The sequence below is a fragment of the Equus caballus genome, chromosome 16 (assembly GCF_041296265.1).
Source record: "Equus caballus isolate H_3958 breed thoroughbred chromosome 16, TB-T2T, whole genome shotgun sequence".
Classification (NCBI taxonomy): domain Eukaryota; kingdom Metazoa; phylum Chordata; class Mammalia; order Perissodactyla; family Equidae; genus Equus; species Equus caballus.
The window spans coordinates 5,424,649-5,441,229 of record NC_091699.1 but is presented as its reverse complement, the minus strand read 5'-3'; the positions used below and the strand labels follow the sequence as shown (position 1 = coordinate 5,441,229).

Below are 16,581 nucleotides of genomic sequence, written 5' to 3'. Positions count from 1 at the left end.
ACGTACAACTTACTAAAAGCAGTGTTCCTAGCTTCAAAGTCCAGCGGAGTCCTCAGTGTCCATCACCAAAGTCATGACAAAGATCTGAAATCTACCATTATCCCTCTAGGAAAGCCCAGGTACTTCAGATCCTGAAGGGACACCACTCTTTTAGCTTTTGGGAAGACAGCTGTAACACAAAGCGCTAAATCAACATAAGGGTCAAGGTTATACCTTGTTCTTTCTACCAACCCATCGCTGCCATACGTGATCCTAAGACAACGTTCCTTCAAGACCATTTCTCCAATAGCTTTTTCCTGCTCAAGAACTTCCACTGAAACTCATTAGCAATTCCACAACCTAGCCAGCAGTTTTCTATCCTCATGAACCACTTATCCTTCCTTTCCTTCCCCCCTCCTCATCACACACATGACTCCCTGAAACAGCCAGTTCGGACCTATCTTCTCTACCACCTGTCTTGTCTCATGTTATTCTCTGGAACGTTTTCCCCTTCTTCTCAAATGGACACATGCTCTCTTCAAGACTCGAGCCATGTCCTACCTTCCCAAGTCTGCATTCATTTTCATACCTAAATGCTCACTCGTTTCCTCCCATCTTCATTTTGGAATGCTGTTTGCAGTGTAAGCCAACTGGTTTTGAATGAAGACAAAAAAGATGATCCAATGAATCCATTTAACATTAATTTTTGCAGAAGACATGAGGTTTACACCTTGGTTTTCTTTTTTTCTTTTCCTTTTGCCTACAGATGTCCAACTCTTCCAAAACCATGTAGAAAACAACAGTTGCACTCCTGGGCATTTACACTAAAAAAATGAAAACATAGATTCACGCAAAAGCTGTACATGAGTATTCAGAGCAGCTTTATTTGTAATAGTCAAAAACTAGAAACAACCCACATGCCCTTCAATGGGTGAATGGTTCAATAAAATGTGGTAGAGCCATACAAAGGACAAGCACAACACAGTGATCTAAACCAGGAAATAGACACGGATACAGCATTAGTCATTCAACTACTTAGTAGAATTTCAGTTTGGACTGAAATTCCCTAGATGTGTGTAGAGTTCTATGATGTTTTCTCATGCATAAAAATCCTTGTAACCATGAGAACAATCAGGACACAGAACTGTTATATTACCCCAGAGAAATTCCCTCAGGCAACCCCTTTAGAGCCACACCCCCTCCACCCCCAGTTGTGACCGTGGAAAAATGGATCTCTTCTCAATTTCTATAATGTTGCCATTTTGAGAATGCTGTGTACATCGAATCAATCACACAGCCTTTGCAGATTGGCTTTTTTCACTCAGTACAATGCCTTAAGCTCCATCCAAATCATTGCCTATGTCAACAGTTTGTTCCTTTTTCTTATGACATTTTATAACTAGATATAATCTGTACGTTGATAGCTCTGTGGCCACATTACATAGTACACTGCCAGGAGAAGTCAAAAACAGCAACACTGCCTGTTGAAACCATAAAAGTTTCTGTTTCTGGGTCTCCCAGACGTAGCCTATGAATACTAAAGGTTTAAGGGCACTTTCTAACACTTGGTATTGTGAAATGTGCTCACAACACATTCATATACAGAATCACCCAACGGTGGCAATTGTTCAGCTGTTCCTTGAGAAACAGCAATTAACCAGAAACAAAGCTGTAGTGACCTTAGCTACAAGACTTCTAACTTTATGACTTCGTGGAAAATTTCAGATACAGTTCACAGTTAGATAATGGAGTCTCTTTTGGTTCTGAAACAAGGAGCTAGGTCCGGAGCAGAATATCTGCCCTACAAGCCAATGGCAGCTAGACAGACAGTTTGCAAAGAGAAAATGACATAAATGCATAGGAAAGTATGAGAAAGCCCCCAAAAGTGTGGGATGGTGCTGCCCTGGATCCTAATGACTTTCCAGTTGTCATTTAACTCCTTGCAGGACCAACTATCTTGTTCCAGATACTGAGCTCCATAAGACAAATGTGTCTTTCCAACAAAGTCTGCTATTTGCTTAAAAAGTATACAACAGAACATTCTGAAGTCTCAAACTAAGAACCTTGTCATTTAATTATATTATTCCACCTAGTACATCCTCCCACTTTATGTATATGGCTTTTTTGATAAACATTTTCCTGTGTGTACATGTTTAATATTCACCCTAAATATCTACCAGCACGAACGATGTCTAACTTAATTTTCAGACCCTGCCGTACTCATTCCCATGCTATGGGCCAGGGAGCCAGGGAAGGACAGGAGTTCTGGCAAAGAATCATCAAAGCCCACGTACCTACATGAAGACGAAATCAAGAATATGATTCACAATAGATGTTTCCAAGATGACAAAGATGCTGTGGCTAAGAATATTCTTAACAAATTTACTGAAGAAGATTAATGTAAAGTAGAATAGTTTCCTGTCGTTAGTATTTATTGAATATTAAACATCTAATTCCTATTGGGGGAAAGCACACACCTCCTACCTCTCTAGGCTCTCTAGAGAGCTTTTCTTTTTCAAAGGGCTGTCCTTATGTCATCCAGAACAACAACAGTAAGGAGAACGTGCTTGAGTTGGAGTGCAAAGATTTAACTCAACGTTGGGAGAGATGGAGCAGGAATCACTGGAAAAGTGCCTAAAATGAGGGCAAAACAGCAACCTTCAAATGTCAGGTCCTTAACTATCATTCAGGAGCCAAGGGGAAACAATCCAAGGACATGGCCCTTTTTGCATCTTTATAATGGCAAGTGGGAACATCCTGCCAGGAACTGTGGTCAAAAGGGCCAGAGACACCCTAGGGCACAAACACATCATGTTACACCACCTAGCCACATGCTTTGCCAGGATTCTATCAGCTTTCTAATTAATCTTGCATCCTTACCAAAAATTCCATATTGTCTTCAAACATGCCCTACACATTTATTGACCTCTTGTGTGCTGGATGCTAGATAACTGCAGTCAAAAAGAATGATGTCTATTAGTTTAAAACCATGACAACTTGCTTCCAAAAAACACTACAGTATCAAGAACAGACTCTGCTCCCAGCACAGTCCCCGACATTGAGCAGGCCCCCGACATCTGGGGCACAAATCAGACCACTTCTGCTCACGCGGAATAATAACCTCACCCGGCATGTCTGAAACCTACTCTCCAGACCTATACAGGTACCAACCCATTCTCAAAACCCATCAACACCAATGTCATGAGAGCCTCCTCCACACACACAGAGGCAGCATTTATTCTTGTTAGGTTTGCTGCCTCAGGTATCGAGACAGAAGCGCCGGCACTTTGGCAGGAATCCAGGACTCATTCTTCATTGTACAGAAGGTCCACTTAAAAGCTTTGTTTCATTTCCAGGAAGCTTTATTTTTCAAGTCAAAATTCTATTCAAAGTACATTATACTTTATTAAAGACGACTTTAAGGAAAAATATATAGTTGTCAACATAAAAATCTTATTTTTTCTTTTTCAGATATCGGGGACATTCATATAATAATAATAATTGTAATTATTTCACAGTAGTTCTCAAACACAAAAAAAGCTGCCCTATTTAAGAATTTAATTTTAGGGACTCCCAACACTTTGAAAGCATTACTGCGACTTTTAAAATACACACTGCATCTTGCTAGACAACTTAGCACAAGCTTTCTGTATGATCATCTCCTGGGCACTTTCTCACTTGCTATCTGCTAGGTTCTACGCTTGACACATGCCTGCATCATCTCATTGGTTTAACAACTTTTGCAGCACTGAACACAACAGGAGGTCGTTACACTATAAAAATTCGTGTAGATTATTAATATAGATATTAGCGCTAAAATGACAGCAACGCTTAACACAGTTTACTGTTATTGAGGTTGTGTTGCTGTGTTAACTCAGAATCTGATCAGCACTGTCCCAAGGCACAGAGAACACCATCTGTGGCCCGTTCAGCAGAGAAAGCCATTAAGCGACCTTCCCTTCTACAGGGAGCAGATGAACATCACCTTATCTACTCAGAAGTTTAATGCCAATCACTACACGCCAGTTGGGACAGCATAAACAGGTGCAGAACAAAATGATTCTATGAAACACTCTTGCTTCCCTCTGAAATTGCTTTACGATTGTAGATCAAATTCTTTCCCAAAGAATCCTGCTCTGCATGTCATAAAAAGTAAGGTGCCTATGTCCTGCTTTGAACTCTTAAAAATACATACTGTCCTGCATTTTCTTTGATGCTTGCAAATTTCAGACTCAACAGACAGGCAATCCCAGTAAGAAAGGGAAGAAGAACAAGAACTCAGGAGGCTTTTCCACAGTCCCCAAACCCAGTGCACTCCCACAGCAAACCGGTAGGTCCATGTTGTTCCAGGAAAGGGAGATGGGGAGAGACAGGAGGTGTCCACACCAGGCGAGACAAAACCAGGTGAGTCCAGAGGAGGCAGGTGGAGAACCAGGCGGACTCCCAGGAGCCAAGGGTGGCCTCCCCCTCCCTCCGGACCAGGACAAGGCCTGCTGTCCCTCCCCCTCCCTCCGGTTGTCCCTCTCCCGCATCCCTGAGAGCGGGGAGTGGAGACACACGCGGTGTGCACAGCAGGCAGCCTCTCTGAGCCTGAGACAGCTGCCTGGACTGTCTTCCATCGCTGGGGAATGGGGACGGAGGGGACGGAGGGACCGAGGAGCCCTGTGCAGCCCGCGAGCCCCGCGCCCCGGCCCTCGAGGACAGAGCCCCGCAGGCCTCAGCAGACACGGCGGGCCAGGGCCGCACCGCCGCCCGGAAGGCTGTCCGGGTCCCGTGCCACGTGCCCGGGCTCAGGGCGCGTCTCCCCTCGGAGCGGCCCTCCCGCCCCGCTGCGGCCCTGCCCGCCGTCCTCCGAGGGCCTCCTCGTCTCCGCGGAGCCCCGTCAAAGCGCTCCCGCCCGGGCTCCCCGCGGAAGCGACGCCCGGAGGCCGGGGCCTCGCGGGCCGGGGCGGCACAAACCGTCCTCCGCCGGCCGAGCGCCCGACGCGGAGCGCGTTGGACCGGCCGCCCCCGCCCAGGAGGGACGAGGCCTGGCCGGGACAGCCCCGCGGGACACTGGGCTCAGGGGGACCGCTTTGGAGGGGATGGCCGCGCCCTCTCTACCGCTGGCCTCAGGCGCATCGCTGTGCAACAGGCAGGACTTCCCGCCACATTCGCCTACTCCACGGGGAGGCGGCATTGCCCCGCCTGACCCGGAAGTCTGCGGCCTCCCCATTGGCTCAGGAAGAGCAGGAGTTGGGGGGCAAGCGGGTGGGCGAGTGAGTGAGGAGGCGGAGCCAGGGGAGGGCGGGGCGAGCTGGAGGGGAGGGGCGATTGGAAGGGCGGGCGAGTGGGGAGGCTGGCGAGAGTGGAGGCGTTGGCAGCAGAGAGTTGGGGCGCCAGAGGACCTGGGGCAGCCACGTGCCACTGCACTGCACGTGGGCAGGCAGGGCGAGCTGGGAGGCGTGGCAAACGGGATCAACCAGCAGGAGGTGGAGACTGTACTGGTCAACTGCCAGCCAAGGAAAATCAGGAGCCATGCTCCTCCCACCCGCTGCCTGATGGGAAATGGAGTCTCTTTACATGAAAAGTAAGAGGCCAGTCTCCCTGCCTCCTGCCCTTTGGGAAACGTAGTCCACAGCCTCTAAGTTCTACCTTCTGATCTGATGCTTCAGCTCTCAGTGCCATAAAAGCCAAAAAAACATGGCGAAATTCACATTGAGGTTGAATGTTACTCCACAAAATTGAGTTTCAGCACCAAAGGTAACATTAATATTTTCTTCTTCATATTTTTTTTTTGAGGAAGATTAGCCCTGAGCTAACCTCTGCCACCAAACTTCCTCTTTTTGCTGAGGAAGAGTGGCCCTGAGCTAACATCTGTGCCCAGCTTCCTCTACTTTATGTGTCGGACGCCTGCCACAGAATGGCTTGACAAGCAGTGCGTAGGTCTGCACCCGGGATTGAAACTGGCAAACCCTGGACAGCAGAAGCAGAACATGTGAGCTTCACTGCCAGCCCCACTGGGCTAGCCCCAATATTTTCTGTACTATTCCTACAGAAACCAAAAAACACTTGTTTGGGGAGGTTTTCCAGGTTTTGCTTGTAAATCAAGATGAGGCAGTAGGGATCTCATCAAGATGGCAGCATAGGCAGACTCTGAACTCACCTCCTCCCACAAACAGAATTAGGTTACAACTGTTCTTGGAAAAATTACCCTGGAGAGAAAACTGGAAACTGGATGAAAAGAACCCCCACAATAAGGGACAGTCCTGACTGAGGTGGAAGAGGCAGAAATTCCTTCTGGAGAGAAAAAGCCACCTTCACAAACCACAGACCTTCACAACCAGTAGGGCAGGAGCCACCCTAAGGTACACAGCCCTCCCTGGAGAAGTGGGGACCTGAGCAGGGGCCTGTTACTGCCATAAGCATGCTTCAGACTCAGCACAACTGAGATGAGTGCCCTACTATTTGGCTCGGCTGCCTATTAACTGCAATGGGGCAATACCCCCAGAAAAGCTATCAGATGAAAGCAGGAAAACACCGGGTCTTAAAGGGCCCGGCACAAATTCAGCCATATCAGAGAGAAACCTAAAGTCACCAAAAAGAAAGCTGCACAGTCCTTTGGTGAAAAGAGACTCACCTGGTAGGCTCTGGGTGTGTCTCTGTGAGAGGTGAGACGTCTCCAGAGACAGACATTGGTGGTGGCCATTCTTGTGACCTAGTACAGGCATGCTGACAGGTGCTGGCAGACAGCATTGAAGTTCTTCCTCTGCCCGACAGCCCAGGGGGTCGGCCAAACCAACTAGAGCACAGAAATAATCCAGATCAGCCAGGGCAGGCAGCCTGCCCTAGGGAACTGCCCTACACAAGAGCAAGCCCTCAGGCTACTTGTCAGCCTGCATAGACTGGGTGCTTTGATCCTCTGCAGGTAGGAGAGTGTGTCCACCTCTATGGGGCAGGGACTGTGTGAGGAACAGGTGAACTGTGGGGGGTACTGTTGGAGAGGTGGGGACCTCTGCAGTGGGGTGACAGGTACATCCCAGGGAGTCAGGAAGTGTGCACGAAACAGGGCTTTGTGATGGGGGGCACAGAGGAGCTAACGCCAGCGACCTCGTGACCCAACCCTCTCTGATGACAGACAGGGAGATGGAGACCTCAGGCAGGAAGGAAAAGCTCAGAAAGTGATGTGCTTCCTGACTCAGAGGGGCCCAACTTCTCTCTCCACATCAGCAGGGCTAGAGGGGGGACTGAGTCCAGCTCAGACACAACCTCCTGCAGCTCAGGGCCTCAACAGCCCAGGGAACATGGACGGTGACTTACACGGAGCCTGCATCACTCATCACTGTGTTGGGCCTGATGCCTCGGCTGCCACAGGATGCTGGAGGCACTGCTGAGAGGACCTTTGCCAAATGCAGACAGCTCAGGGCTCAGGGCAGGACTCTCTCCTCCCCACCCTCAGGAGCCTGAGCCCCTAGACCCACCTCCGGGCTCACTCACCGCCACATAATCCTCCATCGTAGCATCCAGCAGCTCAAGGGAACTGAAGAATGTCACCAGGGAGGGGACGACACCCTGTGCCGCCATTGGGATGGGCATGGTGATGAGCTTCCAATCTCAGGTACCCCCATGAACCCTCCTCTGAAACCCCTCACCTGAGCCACCTGCCCACCCCACACTCCCATACACAGCAGCCTAGGATCCTCGGGACACCCCAACATCCACAATCCCCTCCTGCCCTCCCCTCCAGGAGCACCAAACCCCACCAGTCATGTCCCAGGGCTGGCTGTTGGTCAACGCCAGGGGGTGTGGCCCCTGCCCCTCCCCACCCCAAATCTGTCCTGCTGCCAGCCCTTCCAGGACTCCCCCTGCTCACTGTCAATGCAGGCACTTCAGGATCTGTGGCTATAGGAGATGCCCTGGAGGAGGAAGGCCCCTCTCCTGAGGGAGGCCTCCAGCTGGGAGGGGGAGCCACCTCTCCTCTGACTCCTGGGCACCTCCACCACAGGCACCCTCACCTGCTGCCGCTGCCTCTCCTGGGCTCCATGGCGGGCCCTCTGTGCAGTGGCCAACACGGAGGTCGCCTCCTGTCAGTGCTGAGGACAGGGTCAGAGAGGTCCTTCTCCCTTCCACATGTCCCCCAAGGCCCCTGACCTCAGACCCTGGCCATTAGGTTCCAGTCCCCTGCTTCCTATGCTGTTTCCACCTCCAGAGTGCTCTGATTCTAGACCAGTCCTGGCTCCAGGACTCACTCTTGTGTGACCTTGGGCCTGCCCAGGCCTCCCTGAGCCTCTTTCCTCATCAGGAAAGAGTGAGAACTCCACCTGCCTCCAGCGCTCTCCTAGGACTTCCTGTCATCTGACTGTCATCACTGCTCTCCCCTCAGCTCTCGAGGAGGAGCCAGAACAAATCTCCTCCCATTCCTGTCATCCCTTGGACGGTATCACCCCAACGTGAGGCCTGCACCACGTCATCTCCCTCCATTTCCCAGAGGAGGAGACCGAGGCCCACAGAGGGGCAGAGACTTGCTCAAGGACCCACTGAGGAGAGGCCACTCTCCGCCCCAGCCAGAGTCCCTGTCCCCGCTGCCTTCACCCCTCGCCCTGCCCCACCACTGACCACAGTCCTGACCTCTGCACTCCCAGAGTGTGTCCCAACAATAGCCAAACTGAGACATGGAGGGAGAGGGCAGAGGGTGTTGGTGGTGGCCGTGCGGCATCTCCTTCCTGCCCCACCGACAGGGGTCTCTGAACCCCAGGATGGCCTTACCATAGCCTCACTTCCTAGGATGCCCTCAGGATGTTCCTGGGCCCTCGCGCACCCCTCCTCCCAGATCTCCAGCCCCAGGTTACCTTCAGGAACAGTCTCTTGCTCACATGATGCTGTCCCCTGCACCACTTCTTAAAGGTGTAGGATCTCTCCCTGGGGGAGTGGGGAAAGAAAGAAAGAAAGACTATGGGATGGTTGAAGGGCAAATCCCATTTGTTTTAGATCCCAGAAGACCCAAACAGCCTGGGGCCTGGATGAGGGATTTCACTGGGTTGCTCTGAGCCCAGAGGTCTCCATGGGACTGGGGAGGGGCCTCTCCTGTTGTCACCTGGGGCCTCCATTCCCATATCTACCACACAGATCTGTTTTGAACACTCTTGGTTTCAGTTGGATGGAGATTTCTGTTGCTGCAAAGGAAACACTTGAGAATCTCCACTGGGCTCAAGTCAGGATCTGATATTGAAGGAAATGAGTTCCTGGGCAGAACCGCTGGCCTAAGGGCCCTGAGAGGCTCAGAGACCCAGGAACTGGATCAGTCGGTGTCCCAGGCATTCACTGTCTCCCAGGTGATCTCAGCTGACTGCGGGGGCCATGGCGACCCAATGCCGGCTGCCAGGTCCACCTCCCCCTCGTGGTGCTTGGATGGAGAGCAGCCTACCCACCTGGATACTTGTCCCCAGGTGTCTTTGAGACGCTTAATGGCAGGGCTCTGCAGAGCAGAAAGGATCATGTGGAACGATGAGAAATTTTTGAGGCCTAGGCACCCCTTGGGAAGGGAAGAGATTGAGCTGTGAGTGGGGGCTGGAGCTCTCCAGCTCTGGATTCTGTCCCCTCATGGACTTCTCCTCTCCTGGAGACAGATGCCCAGGAAACCCAGGGAGGGCACACCTGGGACCTGAGGAGTAACACTGCCTGGCACAAGGATTTTTAGCTGAACACAAGGAAGGAGCACAGGAAGGAAGTGAGCTTGCCACCACCAGGACCTCAAGTCAAGGTCAGTGTGGCCCTGGCAGGAGTGTCTAGGACCAGTGCAGGGATTCAGACCACAGACTTCAATATCGACAGCTGAGAAACAAGAGGCAATTCCCATGATTCCAGACAGGGCCTCCATGGGCCTCCCATGACTTACCTCGGCCACATGAATCCACAGCTCCACCACCCTGGCCCTGTCCTGCGCTGTCATGCCCAGGGCCCCGAGGCACGTAGCGATGACACTGTTGGCCAAGGTGTTCGTGTGTGCCACAGTGTCACGGATGGTGGGTGCCAGGTACTTGTGGTCCCTGCTGTCTCACTGGGACCAGATGGAGCCCAGGCAGTGGGCAGGCACCAAATTCTTGAAGAGCTCCTGAGGAAGATTCAGAGTGTTGCCAGCACTGCCTCACCCCAGCTTGGCATCCATGGTCCCCCACAGTCCCAGGCGGGTTGAGGACAGAGCGGGAGCTCAGGAAGCAGAGGATGTGATCTCTGAGATGTGTGGGATTCCCTGGGTTTTGTCCGTGTCCACTGAAGGTGTCAGCACACGATGACCTGGGACACAGTGCTGTGCAGAAGGGAGGGCATTTGCTCCCAGCCCCATCTCACTTCCTCCAAGCTCCGGAACACAGCCCTCACCGGCCCACCCCAAGGGACATCTTCCACCCATCGCAGTCCCCCTCGGGTCCCACTCCCCATCCCCATGCACATTCCCCCGAGGCAGGGAGAAGCATTGGCTTTATGTGATTGTCTCCGCTGGAGTCAGTACACATCACATGCCTGATGTGTGCTGAGGATTTGAAGGCCCCCTGGGCACACGCGTGATCGGCCCAAGGACCTGGCAGCACTTCAGTGAGCTCCCTCCTGCACCAAAGGGCCAGACCCATCCCAACTTCCTCTCTGTTCCACCTCGTTCATCGGCACAGCCACCCCGTGCAGCAGGTGCCCTTAGTGTCCAGCTCTGCTGTGCACGTGGGGACAGCGAACGCTTGGGGTTAAGAAAGTGCCCAAGTCGCAGTGTTGGTAAGGGGCAGGGGCAAGAATGTGGACCCAGATCATCATATTTTGGATCAGGGAATGGCAAGTGTGGGGCAGCTCATGGCACAGAAAGGCAGGGCCCCCCTTCCCTGCAAGCCCCGCTGCTCACGGCCTCCATGCTTGTCAGCTGCTCTGCCACCAGCCGGGGAGGGAAGTCCAAGATGTTTGACTTCTCCTCCCTCAGCTGGTTTTCGGTGGTTACAGCCCAGGGTCCAGTGGACTCTAGTTCAGGAGCTGGCACTGAGGCTGAAGTTAATGGTGCCCCTTCCTCCAGCCCTGTAGGGTCCGATGCAGGTGATGCTGGCTCCAGCTCTGCCACGGGTGGTGGGGCTGGAGCTGGAGATGGCTCTAGCCCAGGGGCTGGTTCTGGCTCTGGCTCTGGCTCTGGATGTGGCAGGAGCTTTGGAGCTGGCTCTGCAGCAGGATAAGGAGAAAGTTTGACCCACACACCTGACAGTTTCTGTGCCTTTCCAAAGACAGGAAGGACTCCACTGCCTTTAAGGGAACTCTAGCCCATGAACCTCAACACAGACAGTCTTCCCAGACTCCAGTCCCCTCACCTTTCTGTTTAGCCTCAATGGCCTTGAGGTGCTCCAGGTGGCCTGGCACAAGTTAGGCATGGCCCTCCACATGTGAGCCATCAAAGCTGACGTGCAGAGTGGCCAGCTGCAGGGTCCAGCATGGAAACCGCAGGGGCTCCCTGCAATCCTGCCCTTGGCCCAGCCAGGTTCCCAGCAGGAAATAGCACTGTGGGGAGGCAGATGGGCCAGAGAGTCAGTGGTCCGGCCTTTCCTTAAACACTGCCCACCCAAGGCACTCTTGTTAGCATCTCCGCCCCTGTGCCAGACCCTCCCCCTCCAGAGGAGGGGCCCATCCCAGCCCTGAGCCCTGGCTGGCTGTCCTGGCAGTGGCAGGCCTGCTCACCCAGCAGGCTGAACACAGAGTCTGTGAGAGTCTCTTGTTCCCACCGACACTCTCCTCCCCAAGGGTCTGGACACAGCCCACCCAAGCCCTCTATGTATGTGGGCCACTGGAATGAAGACTCCAGCAGATCTCTGAGCAGCGTGCTCACGCACCTCCTACTATGGACCTGGTGGTGGCGCTCACAAGGGGTGGATGTGGAGAAAGGGAGACACAAGGAGCTGGGACTCTGCTGGGATTGGGTCTCTAGGAGGGAACTCAGCCCAGCCTCCCAACCGGTTCTCAGGGGGCCTGGGACACATAGATAGCTGTCTTTGAGTCCAGTCCTGCTGGAGTGGAAGCCACCAGAACTCAGCCTTCCCATGGGAATCACAAGATGGGTGAGATGCAGAGTTCTCCCAGGCCTGCGCCAGCCACAGCCTCCATCCTCTCCTCACCCTGTTTGCTAGAGACAGGAGGCCCTCCGTCTGCACTCAAAGACCGCTCACTTTGGGAGGTGGTGCTGTCCTCCAGCATCCCGCACACAATGGGCCAAGCTGCCTCCATGTGTCCCAAAGGAGATGAGGGCATCGCCCAGGATGGAGGGTAGATGGGACCTAGAAATGATGTCAAGTGTGACTGACTCAGATTAGAGGGGAGGCCCAGGGAGGCTGTCTGCTTCATTTATTGAGTGACACTTAGTGTATCCAGTTGCCCTGCACACAGTATGTCCTTCATAGACATTGTTAAATGAACTCCAACCAGATCCACCCCAGGTGTCTGAGTAGGCCTGGGGCCCCTCTGGGGCCCCAGAGATCCCTAAATGGCTACACCAAGGACAAGCACCAGGACCAGCTGGATGGCATCTCAAACTCCTTGACAGGGTGCTCTCCAGGTGTTTTTCCAAACTCAAAAAGCCACAAGCCAGTGAAGGGAGAGGAAGACTACTTTTCATAGGGAGCAGAGAAATAATCAACACCAGCAACCACAGCATGACCCAGGGCCCTTTCTGCAGAGCCGGGCACCAGGGCAGCACCTGGATGGCTGAGCCCATTCGTCCCTGGGAGAAGCCTAGCAAGTTCATCCTCTCCCACCCCACGTTTCAGAGGAGCCAACTCAGGCTCAGAGAGATGCGGTGACATTCCCAAGACAAGACACACAGCTGGCAGTGGGCAGAGTCACCACTGTGCTGAGGAGGAGGCAGGCAGTCACCTGGGAAACAGCTGGTCCAGCACCTGGTGGGCTGTGCTGGAGCCTGAGTATCTGCAGAGGGAGGTGATGACACTGCAGAGGACTCTGCTGGGGAAGGCTGGCAGCACAGACTCTGAGAGCCTCTGCATCATGCCTGCCTGGAGGGCCCGCATCCTGCAGGCCTCAGTGACAGACAGAGTGGACTCATCTTCACTCTGGGTGGGATGAGGAGGACAGAGGGTCAGGGCCACCACTGCAAACCACCAGAATTATCAAGGTCTGCAGCTGACCCAGGAACTCCTTGCCCCTCCCAGACGTGTGCGACAGGAGAGACAGGGGCTCCCACACTCAGCAAGGTTCTGGGCTTTCAAAGTACAATCGGACTTTGGGCGGGTGAAGGATTCCACATTGAGCTCCCTCAAGGCCATTTGCTCACTGAGGGACAACAGAGCTCCTTCTGTGAAGAGCGCCAGCCCAGTGAATCCTCAACAGACACGCCCTCTCTAGAGAGGAGAACACAGGCTTAGGCATGCCAAGTGGCTTCTCTAGGTCCTGTGGGTCAGAACTGAGAACCGCCCAAACTGGGGGCTGAGGGACATCCCCTCTAACTGCCTGAGGCATCATCGGACCCTGACCCGGAGGGAAATGTTAGGTGGCCACCTCACCCATCCCAGGTCTGGAAACAGTGTACAGGGCAGTGATAAGTTCTGAGAATCCCTTTGACTTCCAAAACACGCTGATGGTTATCTCTCTTACATTAAAGGAAGTTTGGAGACCTTCATTATCGAGGTTCCATTTTCCAAAAGAGGCAAAATTCAAAGATACTCAGGGCCTATTGGGAAGCGACAATGACATCAACGTTTTCTCTAATCTTCCTAGGAAAATGCAAAGAGTGCCTTCCTATCCTCCTATGCAGCTGGTAGGGAGAAGCGGAAGTCCAGATTCCTTTGGGAATGGGACTGTGGGACACTCATGGGGGACAGCCCTGTTAGGGTCCCAGGAGAACGGCAGTTTGAGGTTGGATTCTGGGCCTGCCCTGGTCATCTTAGGGGCCTGGATGGGAAGACCCCTCCGTGCCCACTCTCACCTCGGAGCAGCCCTGGTTATTGATGATGGTGCGGTGCAGCTGGTCCCTGTCCAGGGAAATGGAGTACCCGAACCCATCTGCCAGCTCTTCGACCACCTCCTGCGTGCAGCTCTGCAAATACAGTGCCCAAGAGGCGGGCCGGCAGGTCTCAGGGGCCTGCCTCGACTTGGCCACAGGAGTAAACCCCAGCACAGATCAGGTACCGAGCAGCATTTGCATAGACCTCCAGCCAGGGAGGGAATGAGATGACACCCAGATGGCTCGGGACTAACCTATGGGTAGAGGAGCTTGGTTCCCAGCACCCACTCTCCCATCCTACTAGCCACCACCTAGGCTGGGAACATGACACACTGCCAGGCTTCCAACACCGAGCAAACAGCTCCTACCCAGGGTGCTCCCCACTCAGCCCCGCCGTCCCTCACTCACTCCCCTCCAACACACAAGTAGGCTCAAAGGGGTGTGGGGGTGGCATCCAGTTTTGACCTAACCCCGATGGCCGGCCCTGTGTTACCTGAAAGCTCATCCTGACAAATGACCAGACGCGGTGCAGGTGAGGGCAAGCCAGCATCTATAGTGACTGAAAGGGCTCTTTGTCTTGGCTTTCCTGAAGCCAGAGCCTCCACAACTCGGGAGACAACAGGAAAACATGCTGTTCTCTTGAACGTCTCCACTTAAGTGAGCTCGATAGGATGCTATGTCTAGAATGTGGGCGCCTGGAGACCAGTGTGCTAAGTTCTGTTGGGGTCTGTCACCAAGGAAGTGAGGTCACTTCCTCTGAGTTCCCATACCTTGGCCCCTTCTTCAATCACACCCACCCAAAACCCCTCTGGGATCTTGGCTGCTCACCCTCCTTGCCAATGTCATCTCCATGACTGCACACAAATACCCATCACAGTGCCCCACACAGGACCTTGAGATGGAACCAGGGTTCCAGCTTGAGGACATGCAGCTGAGTTCCAACCTCTTTTTTCCTACAAGCTCTGTGTCCTGGAAATGCCATTGTGCCTCCCAGGGCCTCCTCAATCACCCAACCTGCACGATGGGGACGATGCCGGAAATAGCTCCCTCAGGACGTCCTCAGGTGTAGAAGAGACAATAGCGACAACACCTGTGGTCTGGTTTGCCTGTGTCTGATGCACACACTTAGAGATGAAAGAATGACAAGAAGGGATGGGATGTAGTGTGGAGTACCCCTCAAAACAGGCCTGGGTTCCAGCTCTGTGACCTTGAGAAAGTCACTGCCCCTCTGGGCCTCTTTTCCAGGTCTGCACAGAGGGAATGATCGGCCAACAGACAGGCAGGATCTCAGATTTTCAGCCCCTGCTTCAGAGAGACGTTGAGGCAGAAGCACCCAGCCAAGCTGTGCCCCCTTCCTGGCACACAGAATTTGTGAGATGTTAAGGATTTGTACTTTTGGGGCGCAAGCTCTTGGAGCAATGTCATCAGAGAGCGATGGCAAAAAGCACAGCCTACCAGTTCCCACCACCCGTCCCTGCCGTGCCCCCATCTGCCCTCTGCTCCCTTCTCAGGCTCCTTCTCGCCACACCCCCACCTTTCTGCCCTTCTCTGGTCACACTCACTTCTTCCTGCGAGTCTCTGCACCAGTGGTGCCTTCTCCCTGACACTCAAACTATTCCCAGACACAGGCAGGCATGCCTCTCATCTTTCACTCTGCTCACAGCAAATGTCACCTCATTTCCAGCTCTGCACCTTTAAGAGGTGGAAATTAGGGGAAATTCAGATATTTCCATTCACTGGCATGAAACCTTGCATGGTCTCCTGTTTGACCTAGAATCAGACCCAAGTGCCTCGTGTCAGCCTATGTGGTGGGCAGCCTCCACCATGGCTCCTGGTGCTCACTGCCTTCTGCTGTGCACACCCTTGTGGAACCACAAGTGGTCAGGAACTGCCTTCTGAATAGAATGCAGCCAAGGTGATGGGATGGCCTGCAACCCAGGGTTAAGAACAAAAAGCCTGGCCCTTCCTTCTTACTCATTGGCTTTAGTCCCCTCCCTCTTTCTCTCCTTCTGTTTCCATCTTTCTCTCTCTCCAGTTCTTATATCTCTGGAACTGGGGGAGCAAGTGTGCATGTTTTCAGTTGTCCTATGAAGATGCTCCATAGGAGAGAATGGAGGGAATGATCAGCCAACAGACAGGCAGGAACTCAGACTTTCAGTCCAAACAAACCCCGTCAACATGCATGTGAGTGAACTTGGGAGCAAACCCTCCCCGAGTAGAGCCGCAATAGAGCCGCAGCCCCTGCTTCACAGAGACATTGAGGCAGAGGCACCCAGCTAAGCTGTGCCCCATTCCTGGCACACAGAATTTGTGAGATGTTAAGGATTTGTATTTTCTACGTGCAATGTCTTAGAGCAGTGTCATCAGAGAGCGACGGGAAAAGCACAGTCTGCCAGTTCCTGCCCTCTGGCCCTGCCTGTCCCCATCTACCCTCCTCTCTCTTCTCAGGCTCCTTCCAGCTACACTGCCATCTTTCTGACATTGTCTGGTCAGACCCACTTCTTCCTGTGAGCCTCTGCGCCAGCGGTGCCTTCTCCCTGACGCTCAAACTGTTCCCAGACACAGGCAGGCGTGCCTCTCATCTGGCACCCTGCTCACAGCAAATGTCACCCCTATGATGCCTTTCAGAGCCTCCCAGGCACAGGCTCCAC

At 53.2% G+C, this 16,581-nt stretch overlaps 1 protein-coding gene across 5 annotated transcripts; it reads right to left on the bottom strand.

The window, feature by feature from the left end:
- Positions 1 to 714: 714 nt before the first annotated feature.
- Positions 715 to 14,641, bottom strand: LOC138918169 (ral guanine nucleotide dissociation stimulator-like). 5 transcript variants are annotated; one of them, XM_070238369.1, is made up of 10 exons: positions 14,424 to 14,641; positions 13,913 to 14,023; positions 12,847 to 13,040; positions 12,144 to 12,251; positions 11,295 to 11,481; positions 10,844 to 11,148; positions 9,854 to 10,069; positions 9,387 to 9,433; positions 6,599 to 8,877; positions 715 to 803 (listed from the first exon to the last, which is right to left on the bottom strand). In XM_070238369.1, exons 1-6 carry the CDS (start codon positions 14,478 to 14,480, stop codon positions 11,083 to 11,085), a joined length of 723 nt encoding a protein of 240 aa, XP_070094470.1. In that variant the 5' UTR covers positions 14,481 to 14,641; the 3' UTR covers positions 715 to 803; positions 6,599 to 8,877; positions 9,387 to 9,433; positions 9,854 to 10,069; positions 10,844 to 11,082. The 5 variants fall into 5 exon arrangements, with proteins under 5 accessions (XP_070094470.1, XP_070094468.1, XP_070094472.1 ...); XM_070238367.1 differs by having other exon boundaries at positions 9,387 to 9,490; positions 14,424 to 14,623; XM_070238371.1 differs by lacking the exon at positions 12,144 to 12,251 and having other exon boundaries at positions 6,599 to 6,760; positions 7,279 to 7,358; positions 7,456 to 8,877; positions 9,387 to 11,148; positions 14,424 to 14,589.
- Positions 14,642 to 16,581: the final 1,940 nt, after the last annotated feature.

What these genes read in the sequence shown, in the direction of transcription:
- LOC138918169 (XM_070238369.1), bottom strand. Translation starts at nt 14,480, where the DNA reads ATGCTGGCTTGCCCTCACCTGCACCGCGTCTGGTCATTTGTCAGGATG. An exon ending in CTGGACCAGCTGTTTCCCAG is followed by an intron (nt 12,252 to 12,846) that starts GTGACTGCCTGC and finishes CATCATTTCTAG; the next exon opens with GTCCCATCTACCCTCCATCC. An exon ending in CATTGAGGCTAAACAGAAAG is followed by an intron (nt 11,149 to 11,294) that starts GTGAGGGGACTG and finishes ATCCTGCTGCAG; the next exon opens with AGCCAGCTCCAAAGCTCCTG.